Consider the following 17,318-nt stretch of genomic DNA (forward strand, 5'->3'; position numbering starts at 1 on the left):
GAGCTCTTTTGATCTAGGCATGGTGACGCCGCACACTTCAACACCAAAGAGCAAACCAAACTAAATGTCTGAGGTTTAAGTAAGACAGGTTCCTCCAAGATCCTCTTTAACGATGTTCTAATCATTTGTACCTGAGCTGGTGCACCTGATTCTAATTTTAGGTATTTGAAGTAGTGATAAATGTAAGGGTGTACTTACTTTTTCCACATGCGAAATTTGCATTTATGTTTATTTAAACTATACAATGGATTACAAAATGTAAATGTTTCATGATATTTGTTATATTATATCACCTTTATCTATCAAAATTGTTGAAATGAAGATCAAATAGCTGTATGTTGAAATATGATGAAAAAGTCAAAACTTTACATGGGGTGCACTTACTTTTTCACGTGACTGTACGTATAACATGTGTGTATATTTTCATGGTGTATACAGCCTACAGGGTGTATACAAACAACATGTGTGTATATCTCCATGTATTCATTCATTCATACATGTAACAAGTGTGTATATCTACAAATATATACATTTTATTGAGACACCCTCCTTATATAAAGAGAAACACCCTGTTCATGTCCCTATACTTCTGCCCCAAATAAACTGATTTAATCACGTGGTGTTCACAGAATACAGGCAGCTTGGCCTAAATGGGATTCTCCTGTATTTTCGTTCCTTGTATGTGAGATGACATCATATTGGTCTTGGCTTTACCATCAAACAGAGCTCGGTCCCTTATTACAGAGAAATTTGAAAGATTTTCTGACTTTGAATCCTGATCAAGTCATCATGTGCACCGTTTTTCAGATGGACGTTAAGCTGGCCATCTCGTGTGTCAGCACTGCTGGCCCTTTGTTGACTTTGAAGATCCCACAGTACACGTCACAAATAATTGGTTTTTATCTCTGGCACCCTAAACAAATTACACATTTTTGCCCAAATTGCCTTCAGTCGAATGACAACTCCAGATAGTCCGCTTCGTCAAATACTTTGGTCAAAAAAGTTTTCAGACCAACCCCACGAGGTGGGAGTAATTGGGCATGTTAACGTAGTTGTGGTATGTTATGAGTTACGAGCATCTTGATAAAATGCAATCGACCATCAGGTAAAGAGGATCATACACAACGACACATTTAAATCCATTTACTGATAGAAATACAAGTCAACCAATCACAGAACGTGAAACATCAACAGAAAAGAGAGCACTGTCATCTTCTTTAATTATCATACAAAAAGGAAAGAGCAATGTTATCAAAATGTTGTGATTTTTAACACTTGAAATCATCTTAAAATATGTTTTAGAAAATCTAAATTATGTTCAATAAAACAAACAAAAGCATATCTTTCAGAACCTTGAATAAACACAGATGAAGCATCGACATTGAATTTCAAATTTGTCTTATTAAAGTTGAAAAGGCAAGCAAAGTGGGAGAGAAAGAGGCAGAGGAGGATGAGGTGGCAGAGTAAGCTGGGAGAGGGAGGGGAAGAAGTAAATGGGGAAGAGGAGGGGAGGGAGTGATGGGGTGGGAGGGAAGATGAGGAAGAGAAGGCAGCAGTGCAGGGTGGGAGGGAAGATGAGGAAGAGGAGGCAGCAGAGCATGGTGGGAGGGAAGATGAGGAAGAGGAGGCAGCAGTGCAGGGTGGGAGGGAAGATGAGGAAGAGGAGGCAGCAGAGCATGGTGGGAGGGAAGATGAGGAAGAGGAGGCAGCAGTGCAGGGTGGGAGCGAAGATGAGGAAGAGGAGGCAGCAGAGCAGGGTGGGAGGGAAGATGAGGAAGAGGAGGCAGCAGAGCAGGGTGGGAGGGAAGATGAGGAAGAGGAGGCAGCAGAGCAGGGTGGGAGGGAAGATGAGGAAGAGGAGGCAGCAGAGCAGGGTGGGAGCGAAGATGAGGAAAAGAAGGCAGCAGAGCAGGGTGGGAGGGAAGATGAGGAAGAGAAGGCAGCAGCGCAGGGTGGGAGGGAAGATGAGGAAGAGAAGGCAGCAGCGCAGGGTGGGAGGGAAGATGAGGAAGAGGAGGCAGCAGAGCAGGGTGGGAGTGAAGATGAGGAAGAGAAGGCAGCAGAGCAGGGTGGGAGGGAAGATGAGGAAGAGGAGGCAGCAGAGCAGGGTGGGAGGGAAGCTGAGGAAGAGGAGGCAGCAGAGCAGGGTGGGAGCAAAGATGAGGAAGAGAAGGCAGCAGAGCAGGGTGGGAGGGAAGATGAGGAAGAGAAGGCAGCAGAGCAGGGTGGGAGGGAAGATGAGGAAGAGGAGGCAGTAGAGCAGGGTGGGAGGGGGACGACACAGGAAAAGGTACCAATACATTGACACTACAGTCTTTCGAGCAAATAAAAATTCATTTGGCAAAGGATGCAAAGTGACCATTTTGGACATTCTCACGCCTCTAATTGGTGACAAGAATGTCTCCCCAGATTTCATTTGGTAACATTAAGAATAACTAAAGCTTTTTATGCCCTAGGACTATACCACTGACGTTGAACCAGGAAAAGGACTAGAAGTTGATGGTTCCGTTGCCGAATCGGAATTGGATTTCTCAGTCACAGGATAGGCCCTGTTTAGGACTACCTCGACATTGTCAGCCCCAGGGCAGTAAAGTTCGAGAACACAGACCAAGTGGCACCCCTTTAGCTGAGCTGTAGATTGAATCACCTCTTTTTGGGGGAAAAATTCAGGAAAGAGAGAAGGGGGAGGAGGGGGCGTTGGGGAGAGGGGGGAGGTCGAGGGGGCAAAGGGGCAAGAGACAACAAAGTGAGTCGTGATAAATACATGACAAACTTCAAAGTGATAAATGTAGTTGGTAGTGATAAATACATGTTCAAACTGAGTATTATTTGAATAAGGTCATGGCAAGGTATGCCAGGATGGCCGGATGGCTCAGAGGTAGTAAACATGCTCATCTTGGTTCAATACCCAGGTCGATTACAAGTATAAATCTGATGCCTCATATAATTTACAAAATTTGTATCAATTACAACATCCTTGAAAATGTTCTGACGAATAGCCGATGCTATTCAATAAATGATTTCATTTGCGAGGAACAGATTTATGGAAATAAACAGAATGCATGTATGCGTGCGCGTGTGTGGAAATTTGATCAATATTGTTAAATATATTGGAAATGCATTGCATCACAAAATCAGAATATAATTCATTACATCAATTATTGTATTAACTGTATAAGAGGGCGTTTCAAAAGTGCAGAATCTAAGGAGTATCTTTAATTTTTGCCCTTAACACGAAGCCATGTCTCTCTGTCTGTCTACAAACAACAAACATGAGTTTGTACAACTTAATTTAAATCAAGGAACAACTTAATTTAAATTAAGGAACAACTAAATTTAAATCAAGAAACCACTTCATTTAAATCGAGGAGCAACTTGACTTAAATCAAGAAACAACTGAATTTAAATAAAGGAACAACTAAATTTAAATCAAGAAACAACTTGATTTAAATCGAGGAACAACTTGACTTAAATGAAGGAACAACTGAATTTAAATCGAGGAACAACTAGATTTAAATCTAGGAACTACATTTAAATCGAGGAACAACGAGATTTCAATCGAGGAACTACAATATTTAAATCAAGGAACTACTCGATTTAAATCGAGGAACTACTTGATTTAATTCAAGGAACTACAAGATTTAAATCGAGGAACTACTTGATTTAAATCAAGGAACTACAAGATTTAAATCGAGGAGCTACTTGATTTAAATCGAGGAACAACTAGATTTAAATCGAGGAACTACAAGATTTAAATCGAGGAACTACTAGATTTAAATCAAGGAACAACTTTATTTAAATCGAGGAACTACAAGATTTAAATCGAGGAACAACTTGATTTAAATCAAGGAACAACTAGATTTAAATCGAGGAACTACAAGATTTAAAATGAGGAACGACTTGATTTAAATCAAGGAACAACTTTATTTAAATCGAGGAACTACAAGATTTAAATCGAGGAACAACTTGATTTAAATCAAGGAACAACTAGATTTAAATCAAGGAACTACAAGATTTAAAATGAGGAACGACTTGATTTAAATCAAGGAACAACTTTATTTAAATCGAGGAACAACTAGATTTAAATCGAGGAACTACTTGATTTAAATCAAGGAACAACTTTATTTAAATCGAGGAACTACAAGATTTAAATCCAGGAACGAGATGTAAATCGAGGAACAACCAGATTTAAATCAAGGAACAACAGATTCGGAAGAAACTTGGTGGACAAGTTGGTCGGTGACGAGAACAATCCGATCAGATTTTGGTTCAGGTATGGATGCAGATCCGTCCCATCAGTGAAATATAATTTAAATGTAAACTGTTCAGCCTGGCGGAGGAATGCGCTCTACCGAGTGCGTTATGGCTCGTCATCTGTATTATTCGTGCTATTACCAAAACCCCAATGTAGCCTTCATATACCGCTCTAAATGCGTACAAAATAACGCTGTGGTGAATGCATCTCTACATAAACAATGGTATCGTTTATATGGATATGCATTCACAAACCTTTTTTTAAAGCAAATTTTAAACAAAAAACAACCCTTTTTAGCATACTTTTTATTCACGCTCTCTTGTCTAGGAACACATCCTGAGCACCAAACGAGGTATGACTGCAGTTGCACAAATCAATGATACTACTAAACGCTAATTAATTTCAAATCCCAATGGCAAACCCGAGATCTCACCGCTGTTTGTGATGGAACACAGACCGCTTCCGTACGCCAGGGCCCGAGTTACGGGGTTAGGCGGCCCATCTGACCTGGTACTGTGGACGTCGCAACAGACGCATGATGGAAACAAGGCCTCCAGTACTATCTTCTGAGACAGACCTGATGATGCAATTATTGGATGTGGGGCTTAGAAATCTGAGAAATCCAAAAAACTTTGGGCAACAGATGTGGAAATGAGAAATAAAAACGTTCAACAGGAATAAACCAAAACCAAAATAGTTCTATATCCAAATTAACACAAACATATACGTACAGTGGCCTGCAAAAGTATTCATCCCCAGCCAATAATGCCACATTTAGATGAATTATGAATGACAAAGAAACAATTTTTGGTCAGCAATTGGTGGAAGCACCTTTTGCAGCAAGGACTGCTACGAGTGTTTTTGGGTCGGTCTCTACCAGCTTGGCACAGTGAGATGATGAAATCTTTGCCCATTTGTCACGTGAAAATTGCTCTAGTTCTGCCACGTTTGATGGGGATCATCGATGGACGGCAATCTTCAAGTATCGCCATAAATGTTCACTTGCATTCAAGCCAGGACTTTGACTGGGCCACTCAAGAACATTTATTGTCTTCTTATTCAGCCACTCCAGTGTGGCTTTAGCTTTGTGAGTCATATCATTGTTCTGCTGAAATGTGAATCTCCTACACAGTTTCAGATTAATGGCCAACTCAAGCAGGTTTTCATCAAGGATTCTCCTGTACTTTGCATCATCCATTTTCCCTTTGATCATGACAAGCTTGCCCGTCCCTGCTGATGAAAAGCAGCCCCATAACATGATGCTTGACAGAAGTGATGGTGTTGACTGGGTGATGTGCAGTGTCAGGCATGCGCCAGATGTAACGTTTTGAATTTAGACCAAAAAGTTCAATGTCTTTCTCGTCTGACCACAAAACTTTTCTCCAAATACCCACAGTATCATCAAGATGCTTTTTCACAAACTCCATATGAGCTTTTAAATGTGTCTATCATTAATGGCTTCTTTCTTGCCACCTATCCGTAGAGGCCAGCTTTGTGGAGGGAATGGAATATTGTTGATTGATGAACACTGACTCCAATCTCGGACATAGAGCCTTGCAGATCTATCGAATTCATTGTTGGATTTACAGTGACATCACAAACCAGTTTCCAACTTGCTCAGCTGTGAAGTTTGGATGGACGACCTGATCTGTGTAGAGTCTGGCTGGTATGATACGTCTTCCACTTCTTCATGATTGATTTCACCGTACTCAGAAGGATAATGGGAGACTTTGAAATCTTCTTATAACCCTATCCTGAATGGAACTCCATCACTATGTCTGACTTCTTTGGAAAGCTCCTTGGTCTTCATGTTGGCCTAGTTGGTTGGCCAAGTCAGTTGCACATTAAAACTCTTTAGATAAGTGGGGGAGATTATTTTTGAAGTTAAACCACTGATTACACACAGGTGATACCTATTACACTTATTTTGTAACCTTTCAAACAAATAATTTTTTCCTGAAGTGATTTAGGGTTAATTGGGCAAAGGGTTTGAATACTTATGCAAGTGAGAATCATATGATTTTCTCTGTTGATCTAACTTATTCACTTTTTATCTGCATTTTTCAGCTTTATCACTTTGGAGTAGTTTATGAAGACTCCATATGTTAAGTTTGATTTGAAAGTGTAGAAGCTGACAATTGTCATTTCTGTCCAATCAAAGCCAAGGGAAAATAAGGAGTATCATGGGTAGTTGTTTACAAGAGAAAAATGAATTGCATTCTGGGTTTGACCAGTTGTTTTTGTAACTTGGGGGCTTGTGGTTTTTCATGTGACCTTGTGGCTGATTGGATGAAGATCAGCTTTGGGCTGGGGGTTGTTGTGTTGTTAGGGTAGATTGGAGATGGAGCTTAAAGAAACATAGCTGAGTGGAGTAAGGCATGTGGTGAACTTTTTACTTTGTTTATGCAAGAAATCATTTTCAGAAATTGTTGTTGCCACGCTGGCATCCCAAAATCTTATGAGAGAGGTAACATGCCACGTTGTTCCCGCCGGCGTTTCCCTGCTTTTGTATAAATACCACGGGCTCGACGCTTGGCCTTCAGATAATGGCAGGGTTGCTTGGTGTATACTCATCTAAATGATTACCATTCTCTCCGTGTACACGTACTCAATACATTTCCTTGTTACAGTCTGAAGTGGTTGGTGATCCATTCCGTGGTTCGAGTGGTTCGAACAACTTGGCTTCCTCAAAAGCATCATGAAAATAAGCACAGGTGGCATCAAAATGTGAATACTTTTGCAGGCCACTGTGTATATCTCTAGATATAAAGGAGGAGTGTCTGTCTGTCTGGATGTCCGCTTATAACTCAAGAACTACACATCGGAGAAAAGTTTTAGACACAGATTCGGAATCAGCATAAAATTCCGGTGGTTATAGGCTACTTTTTATTTTAATATCAATGGTTTAAAAAACCGCGCCAGCTGCAATTCCATGGTGTAGTTTGTGGCGGCGCTATTGCCCCTTTCCGATCCCATGACGCATTGCGGTTCCGATTCGCGATAAGGTCTATGCGCTATCACCGACACTTTTCCACCTTTTCCATACCTTTTAATCAGATTTACCTTATCGTCCATCGTAACCACATTACGCTTGGAAACACTAGCATTATCCTTCTTCGGACCCATGGCTAACACAGACACAGTAAAGGAATACTGTACGTCGCCTCTGTTTTGAATGAGAACCAGCAGCTGCGCGTACGTACAGTATACTGTACGTACATATTTATATATTTTTAATGTGCTTTTTATTGTATTTTAAATTGTTTTTTAGCTTCGTTTATTGTTAATTTATGTAGTTTTATTTTATTTTAATATATTGTTAAGGAAAACAAATGTCACGTCCGTAGGAGTGACATAAAGTCGCACATAATGACAAAATGCGCGCCATTTTTTCGCGCCAAGAACGGAAAAACATTCCTCATTAATATCATCCTGGCCAAGGTTCGTCAAAATTCGGAAATTGCTCTGGCTGTGGCCTCAAGTGGAATTGCAGCTACACTTCTTGAAGGAGGAAGGACAGCACACTCAACTTTCAAACTGCCTTTGGATTTGACCAAGCAAGACACCCCAACCTGAAACATTAGCAAGAATTCAGCAAACGCCAAGATCCTTCAACAGTGCAAAATCATCATCTGGGATGAGGCGACTATGAACCACAAGCAGGCATTCGAAGCAGTGAACAGAACACTCCAAGATATTCGCAAGAAAATCATGGGTGGTGTGACAACTGTTCTGGCTGGAGACTTTCGTCAGACTCTCCCAGTCATCCAACGGGGCACAAGAGCAGATCAAGTCAAGGCCTGCATCAAGTCTTCTTATCTCCTCTGGCCATATGTGCAAAGACTTACCCTGAATACCAACATGAGAGTCCACCTTCTTGGTGACAACACTGCAGGGGCGTTCTCAAGCCAGCTTTTGAAAGTTGGCAATGGCCTATACCCTCAAGATGCATCAGAACAAATAATTCTACCATTTGGACAGTTTGTTGAAACAAAAGATGACTTGATCAAAAAAGTCTTTCCCAATATGGAGACCCAGTTCCAGGACTCATCATGGCTTGCCGAAAGAGCCATTTTGGCCCCCAAGAACAATGCTGTTCAAGAGATCAACAATTTGCTCCTCCACCAACTTCCCAGTCATGAAAGAAATTATGATTCTCTTGACAAAGTGACAGATGAAGATCAGGCAGTAAACTTCCCAACTGAGTTTCTCAACAGTCTTCAGCCTCAAGGACTCCCAACACACAGGTTGATTCTCAAGGTGGGAGCACCAATCATGCTTCTAAGGAATCTTGATCCACCAAAGCTGTGTAATGGAACACGATTGACAATCCAGCAAATGATGCCGCATGTCCTAGAGGCAACCATCCTCTCAGGACAATACAGAGGAGAGAAAGTATTCATTCCAAGGATACCACTTATTCCACCTGACCTTCCATTCTCCTTCAAGAGGATTCAGTTCCCCATCAGGCTATGTTTTGCTATGTCCATCAACAGGGGCGCAGGGGCAATCAATGAAGGTTGTCGGCCTGAACCTCACAGAACAAGTGTTTGCCCATGGCCAGCTGTACGTGGGCTGCTCGAGGGTTGGAAAACCAAGCAATCTTTATGTCTTGGCACCAAGTAAGAAAACCAGAAATGTTGTATACCCAGAGGTTTTGAGAAATTGAAAATTGAAAAAACGTCATTTAGGAAATGGACTGTGATATTGCTCTAAAATATACATGTTCTTTTCATCATATATTTGTATTATTCTTATTCAACCCGGGCGAAGCCGGGTACCTCAGCTAGTATATATATATAGGGGTGTAAAAGTACGAGTCCACTTTGATCAATGCCAAACTTTCTCAAGTCATGATTTCAAACACGAATTTGTCATAATGTTGAAGATATGTATCCATATTGTTGAATTTATTGTATATATTGTGGACAAACAATTTGTCTTAACACAATAAATGAAGGGTGAATCAATTTGAGAGAATGATAAATTTATGTGAGCAGCCTCACTGTGCTCTGGTATGCATTACAACACGGTTGGGAGAAGATTGATCAAACATAATCCCTAAACTAATTAAATCAATCTCAAATGGTGTGGGGAAGTTCTCAAGGGAAAAAGGGGGTCACACTGATTACGAAAGCGAGAAGCACCCGGGAGCGGCCATGGGGGTAATGTTATTATTCTTTTACAAACGTGCAATTTAAAACAACTCTCCAAAATACCTTTCACTGCATCATTCAAAACACTTCATTGCACTGGAAAACATGGGGACAGCAATACTGTACTGTAGAGGGAGGGGACTTGGAATACATTCACCCACTTGGAGTGGTGCTACATGACAGACATTAACTTAGAGAATTTGCATCTCCCTCCTCCCCACCCGCCGCCCCCCCCACCCCCCAAGAACACCAGCAAAGATAAAGCACCCCTCTACACTAATTGGGGTCATGCTGATCCTATGTAGCAAGTCTGGATGTAATCAGCCCAGAACTGTAGGAGGAGTAGCGCAATAAACAGGCAAACACACAAACGCCGGTCCGTGAATTCTAGTAAGGATACATGAAGACAGATTTGATTTTTTTCCCCCATATTATAATCGGTGTTGTTATATTCTAAAGAGTTCATGGAAATCCCTTGAAAGTGCTTTTGGTTTCATATTAGAATTATTTAATTTGTTATCACATCCCAATTAATAAATTTCCTACTGGACTCGTACTGTTACAAAACGCACTCACACATACACACACCGAACTATGTAAGTCATACCAAATAAACTGAAAATGTAACCATCAGTCGGTTCAGCTCGCCGAGGCAGTGAAGGTCCCTGCATACTGTTCGCCGCTAGACGCTCCCAGCTTGAAGGATGTAGCCCATTTAGAGAGGTCAAAACATCGGCATTTTGTGGCGAAAAACCAAAGGGAAGGGCCGACGCCCAGCTGGCCTTGATGGGCAACCGGATGTCCACCTGCGCTGTGGTTAAGCTCATGTCTCGCCATGAAGGTTGACGGGTCACCACCTCGACTAAAGGTCCGTGATCGGTAACGGTGACAAACGGTAACGGGACGGAGGAAGAAGGTGAGGACAACCGGGATGAAGCTAGAAAACAAAAACAATGGTAGAAGCAGAATAAGTGAAAACAAAAACAATGGTAGAAGCAGAAAAAGTAAAAACAAAAACAATGGCAGAAGCAGAATAAGCGAAAACAAAAACAATGGTAGAAGCAGAATAAGTGAAAACAAAAACAATGGCAGAAGCAGAATAAGTGAAAACAAAAACAATGGCAGAAGCAGAATAAGTGAAAACAAAAACAATGGCAGAAGCAGAATAAGTGAAAACAAAAACAATGGTAGAAGCAGAATAAGTGAAAACAAAAACAATGGTAGAAGCAGAATACGTGAAAACAAAAACAATGGCAGAAGCAGAATAAGTGAAAACAAAAACAATGGCAGAAGCAGAATAAGTCAAAACAAAAACCATGGTAGAAGCAGAATAAGCGAAAACAAAAACAATGGTAGACGCAGAATACGTGAAAACAAAAACAATGGTAGACGCAGAATACGTGAAAACAAAAACAATGGTAGAGGCAGAATATGGGAAAACAAAAACAATGGCAGAAGCAGAATAAATGAAAACAAAAACAATGGTAGAAGCAGAATAAGTGAAAACAAAAACCATGGTAGAAGCAGAATAAGGGAAAACAAAAACAATGGCAGAAGCAGAATAAATGAAAACAAAAACAATGGTAGAAGCAGAATAAGTGAAAACAAAAACCATGGTAGAAGCAGAATAAGTGAAAACAAAAACAATGGTAGAAGCAGAATACGTGAAAACAAAAACAATGGTAGAAGCAGAATAAGTGAAAACAAAAACAATGGTAGAAGCAGAATAAGCGAAAACAAAAACAATGGTAGAAGCAGAATAAGCGAAAACAAAAACAATGGTAGAAGCAGAATAAGTGAAAACAAAAACAATGGCAGAAGCAGAATAAGGGAAAACAAAAACAATGGCAGAAGCAGAATAAGTGAAAACAAAAACAATGGCAGAAGCAGAATAAGTGAAAACAAAAACAATGGTAGAAGCAGAATAAGTGAAAACAAAAACAATGGTAGAAGCAGAATACGTGAAAACAAAAACAATGGCAGAAGCAGAATAAGTGAAAACAAAAACAATGGCAGAAGCAGAATAAGTCAAAACAAAAACCATGGTAGAAGCAGAATAAGCGAAAACAAAAACAATGGTAGACGCAGAATACGTGAAAACAAAAACAATGGTAGACGCAGAATACGTGAAAACAAAAACAATGGTAGAAGCAGAATATGGGAAAACAAAAACAATGGCAGAAGCAGAATAAATGAAAACAAAAACAATGGTAGAAGCAGAATAAGTGAAAACAAAAACCATGGTAGAAGCAGAATAAGGGAAAACAAAAACAATGGCAGAAGCAGAATAAATGAAAACAAAAACAATGGTAGAAGCAGAATAAGTGAAAACAAAAACCATGGTAGAAGCAGAATAAGTGAAAACAAAAACAATGGTAGAAGCAGAATACGTGAAAACAAAAACAATGGTAGAAGCAGAATAAGTGAAAACAAAAACAGAAGATAAGACGGTGTTGAAGGGGTTTTTTCCGTCCCATTGTTCACCGACGAGACAAACGTAATCCAGATAACGGACCATTTCAAATCGAAATTATTTCACCAATCGATCAGTTAACATACCTGCATCATTGGCCTTGTGTGAGGAAGAGCGAGTGTGTGACGTACTTGTTTTATTTAATCTGCACAAAGACAAGAACAAATAAGAGGACACTGCATGCAGACACAGACCGCTTCAAGCTTCGTGCTCACATGTACACTTCCTCCTCCAGAACGTGAGAAGTGCACCAAACTCCACCGAATTTGCAATATAGACTAGCCCAACGATGATGCAAAGCTGACTTTCCCATTTAGGTTATTGATATTAAAGATCCCAGCATATATCTTGAAAATAGGAAGCCATTGTGTCCCGGTACCCTGGCCAAACCTCTGATGGGTTAAAAGGTTTTGGGAGTTAAATCTCCGAGGCTGAGCAAAGCCAAGTCAAGGCCGTTTATCTACTACACAAGAGGGATGTCTGTCTGTGTGTCGCCATTTTTCTCAGAGATGGCTGAACGGATCTTCGTCAAACTTTCAGAGGTTCATCACTGAGTGCCGGGGAGTGTTTTAGGCAAAAAAAATAAAAAAAATTGAAAAACAAAAACATTTTTTTGGAGTTTAAAAAAATAATAAAAATTTAAAAATCAAAATTCCCCCCCGCCCTCCCCGTTCCCCTTCTCCCCTCCTCCCCCACCCAGCAACGCCGGGTACTTCTGCTAGTTCTTTGAAAGTGAAACACCCTGCAACTCATGCCAACAGAAAAATGACTTTTCCCGAACGACGGCCTCATTTTACATCCAATCATCATGCGACTTTGTAAAAACATTCCCCATGGATAAGCGCTGTATTGAAGGTTTCGTGTCTATTGCTCAAGCAGTTGCAGAGAAAACGGATTTAAAAGTGAATGAAGGTGAAACTCCACCGAATTGTGAGTGCGGAAGAAAAAAATAAGTGATGGCCTTGGGAGACGTTCCATAACGTGGTTGAGGATGGTTGTGGATGCCTATTACTAGTTATAAAAGGATACGTCTGTTAATTTAGATGGTTATTGAACAGAATGGGTTACATTCACCAAAAAAAGTAAAAATTAAAAAAATCTTCAATTTCATATGGAGAACACAGGCATGATGGGCCAAATGGTTTCCTCTCATGTCAAATTTTGTTTATACTTGTAATCTAATGGTGTCCATGGGGAGAGGAGGGAAATAGACAACACCTCACACGTACAATCAAAAATCCATCTGAAACTACTCTAACTGGATGGTATTCATAGAATACCCTGTGCAGTCAACTTGTTGCGAGCCAACTCTTCTGTTTTTGAACGTATTTTTTTTGATCCAATATGGCTGCCAGACCACGTCAGCAATTACATCATAAATGTATATTCTCCAATATAATGGTTGCATAGATCACGCTCAATAAATTTCAAACTGATCAGACTAAGCGTTGTCCCTGTCAAATTATGACGTCATAATTACGACACCAATCACGTCATCGTTAACAACACTTATTCCCCATGCTGAGTTCTTTACAATGAGCTACGTTACAATTTTTCCACGGAGCAGTTTTCGAGATAAAAAGGTGTAACGTGTTTCAGTTTTCCAAGATGGCGCCTGTACCACGTGACCTATTACATCATAATTATCATTAACATATTTTACAGGAGGAGGCGCTCCTTACGGTGAAAATTTTGTGTACATCAGACCAACAGTTGTAAAGGAAAAAGATTTCATACTGATCGGATGATGCGTTATACTTGTCGAATTATAAATGTCGCGCAACTCCGATTAACACCAGAGTTGCGGATTGCCGATCACGAAGGCTTTAACTCCGAGGCGGAAACTCAATGGCGGATTCCAAAACCTAAAGCCCCTAAGCGCGCGGAATGGAGGGAAACGGCGAGAGCCCCGCAGCCTTATTAGGCCATCAGCCAGACCCCCAAAATAGGGTCCATTGGTACCAAAATGAGGGAGTAAGCCTAATATTGATTTTTGGATAGGTCTTTACCCCTAGAATATGAAAATATGTGATAGCAAATTCAACCATGTAGCTAAATGGGTGTTATCACCTCATTTTCAAAATGGCCGCCAAAATGCATGTTTTTCTATTAAAAACACCATGTTTCATATTCTTGTAGGAATTTGTAACAAATAGCATTGCGTTTTGAGATGTTTAAGACTTTACAACTCTCTTAAAGTATGAAATACATCATCTGAACTTTAATCCAAGAAGATAGAATCCAATATGGCACCCAATTTCACAAAATGGCTGCCATCATAGCAACAACTTTATGCACAAAATATGCACGAAAATAACTGGCATTCAGTAGATTTGCAAGTATACACATGGAAAAAAGTATCGCACCACCACGTATTTTCGTTCTCATGAATTTATAGTTCTCATGAATATCTAATGACATTTAGAAAGTTGTAAAATCATTTCTAACCTCTAAAACCAGGAATAAGATACCCAAATGTGGGGTATAGGGTGAATAGTGAAAAAAACACTACATTGACCATTGATATTTTGAGAAATTTGGCGGCCATTTTGAAAATGGGTGATAACACACATTTAGCTACATCGTTGAATTTGCTATCACATATTTTCTTATTCTAGAGGTAAAAACCTTGTCAAAAATCATTATTAGCCTTACTCCCTCAATTTGGTACCGGTTGATCCCCCTAGCTGATAGCCTATATCTATTAAAATCAACCACCCGGTAAACTGCGTTCAGATATTTGTACAAGAAAATAATACAAGGGTTCATTGTGAAAAGCAAGGACAGGAAAAAGCACGCGCCGGTAATAAAATATCCTACTTCGGGATCCCGCACACCAGATATCAAATACAAACAGGGGAGATATGAATACCAAAATAAAAGGTCTCGTTGTGTACAGTGTACGCGGAGCTCAGTCTTATCTGGTCTCGTCGTTGGCTTTGGCTGCCGTCCAACACGCGGCTCCGTTCGGCCCCGATGTACCCACGAGGCCTCGCTCCAAGCTCCGATCCTCTCGCCGCCCACGAGGTCCGTGCACCAAGCTCCAAAGCACCCAACGCAGGCCAGCGGCTTCACACGAGGTCGATCCCCACACGAAGTACGAAAACACGAACGGAGAGAACGCAGGTGTGACTGCATGTCTCGTCCTTCCAACTCGCTTCTCAACTGCTCACTGCCAACTGTGCACTGCAAAACCAACTCTCGACCACAAATCCAACTGCTCTCGACTCAGGAGTGTCACTCTCTACTGAACTGCCAGGGGCCAGGAGTGAACTCGTCTCAACTCGACTGGCTCTCAACTCAACTCAGGAATGGAACTCGACTCTCTCAGTCCTCCTGCTCAACTCAACACCAACTCGTGACTCAAACTGCTCGAAAAGGCGTCCGGCCCCCGTTAATATCTCTGGCCGGTCACGTCAGCATTGGCGCACTGTCCTGCCAATCAGAGCCTCCACCGACTCGCCGGCTCGTCCAGGGGCACGCCCACTATGCCACTCACTCCCGTCCCCTATTCCTTGGTCACAGCACGTGCTATGTGAGGCGGGTAGGCCTCTCGGAGGTGCAAATGGTGGCGGCCGTGTGGTGGTGTTCTGGCCTGATTTCTTCCTAAGTCATGTCAGGGGGGAAGGGCATCATTAATGTTGTACTGAGGGATCCCAACCAAGTGTCTATGTGGTCTGTAGTGCCATAAGGGACAAAGGTTTGATTACCAGGTGAGACATACAAGGGCTCTACTCATTATTCCCTACACTACTTAACACACGAATCTCCTGGCAGATTCACAATTATACACCTGAACCGACCAAAACGCCTACACATGACTTATTACAAGATAGTTTTCCTTACCGCGACACACGAAGCATGTTACCTATTCAGATCTACTCTGCTCTACATATATCACTACCCAAATTCGTAACAACTTGTCGAATTATGACGTCATAATGAAGGACCGATGACATAATCACCAACACAAAGTTCTTACACATGGGGAGTACTTGACAATGAGCCTTGTTTCAACTTTTTCCATTGAGCGTTTTGGGAGATAGAGGTGTAAAGTTTTTCCAAAATGGCACCTGTACCACATGACCTATGACATCATAATTATGAGTAAAAAAATATTCTACAGGCGGAGGCGCTCCTATGGTAAAATTTCATGTCCAATACAATTTCGTAAAATAAACCAACGGTTGCTGAGAAAAAGAATTTTTAAAATGCAGACACGTACGCCACATACACACGTACGCACCCGAATGCCTAACCCTGCTTTCCGCTTCGCGAGCGCAAGGTAATAAATAGAGCTTGTGTGGCTGTAGCTATGTCAGCAATATTCACTCGTCGATTGGTCATGGTACCAACCAATTGGGTGTGCCCGGTTTTCCCTGCACTCATCGATTGGTCACGGTACCAACCAATTGGGTGTGCCCGTTTTTATCAGCATCATTATTCATGCCTATTCTTACCACATCAATCCACTGAGCAAACAAGCGCAGCAAAACATCCTCACCTCTCACAGCAGTGATTACGATATTGGTAATCCGGTGCGGTTTCCGGTGGTTTCCGGTGCGACGCCTTAATTATTTAATTGGTTTCCGGTGTGACGCCTTTATTATGCACTTTCCTCACCTCTCACAGCAGTGATTACAATGTTGGTGTTTCCGATGCGGCATCTTTATCACGCGCTTTCCTCACCTTGTGACTCATCCTAGTAATTACTATTTTAATTGCGATGCTATCCTTGACCATTTTCCGTTTATTTGACTCCCCAGACACTAAGTGGCCATCCATGTTCGGTGGGCTGAGGCATGGGTACTCCCTCCCGAAGTGCGGGTGTGCTAACAAGTATTATTAATTCACACCGTCCATTCATTTATAGCAATTTGAACCATGCAAATTACATCTTATCGTTCCCGTTCACTCATCTACTCATTTGCATCACAATCTAAACTTCCCTCATGTGTCTAGTAAGAACAAACACTCGATTTACAAAGACTTGTGTTCACACCTAGTCCCTCTGCAGCTTTCTTTCTGCTTCCTTTGCCGTAAATTATAGAGGTGCAATGGATGCCGCCTCGATGATGGAGACCCTTTGGCTGCTCCTGGGAATGCATTTTCATTCCTCTGTTGAGATTTTCCATGTGCTGGGTGGCACCTCCGATTGTCCGTCTGAGAACGCTCTTCCACTTGGTTGGAGGTGTCTCGACATACGGACGGGCCTGGCTGATCAGATGAATTGAAGGAAGCACATACAACCTCACTGACTGGTTCCATGTCCTACTTGGGTTGGTGGGTGAGGGCAGGGTGAAAAGGGAGGAAAACCCTTCTTTACTTCGATATTGGCATCTTACTTTATACACAAATCTAAGCTTGTGGTAGAGCAAGGTCACACACACACAAGGTAAAAAGGCAACTTACTGACATTGGGGAATGGGGTCAC

The 17,318-nt window shown here is 41.4% G+C and overlaps 1 protein-coding gene across 2 annotated transcripts in view; it reads right to left on the minus strand.

Moving 5' to 3' along the window:
* Positions 1-1,203: 1,203 nt before the first annotated feature.
* The window catches only part of RADX (RPA1 related single stranded DNA binding protein, X-linked), a 106,565-nt gene continuing 90,450 nt past the window's right edge, over positions 1,204-17,318 (minus strand). For both annotated transcript variants that reach the window (XM_068105691.2, XM_068105690.2), the window contains exons 10-14: positions 16,887-17,155; positions 11,971-12,029; positions 10,019-10,348; positions 4,689-4,832; positions 1,204-2,649 (exon numbers count right to left, since the gene is read on the minus strand). In XM_068105691.2, the coding sequence (XP_067961792.2) occupies positions 2,459-2,649; positions 4,689-4,832; positions 10,019-10,348; positions 11,971-12,029; positions 16,887-17,155 (993 nt within the window). In that variant the 3' untranslated portion in view covers positions 1,204-2,458. The remainder of the gene's footprint in view (positions 2,650-4,688; positions 4,833-10,018; positions 10,349-11,970; positions 12,030-16,886; positions 17,156-17,318) is intronic.

The sequence above is a fragment of the Myxine glutinosa genome, chromosome 2, assembly GCF_964187855.1.
Source record: "Myxine glutinosa chromosome 2, kmMyxGlut1.1, whole genome shotgun sequence".
NCBI classification, from domain to species: domain Eukaryota; kingdom Metazoa; phylum Chordata; class Myxini; order Myxiniformes; family Myxinidae; genus Myxine; species Myxine glutinosa.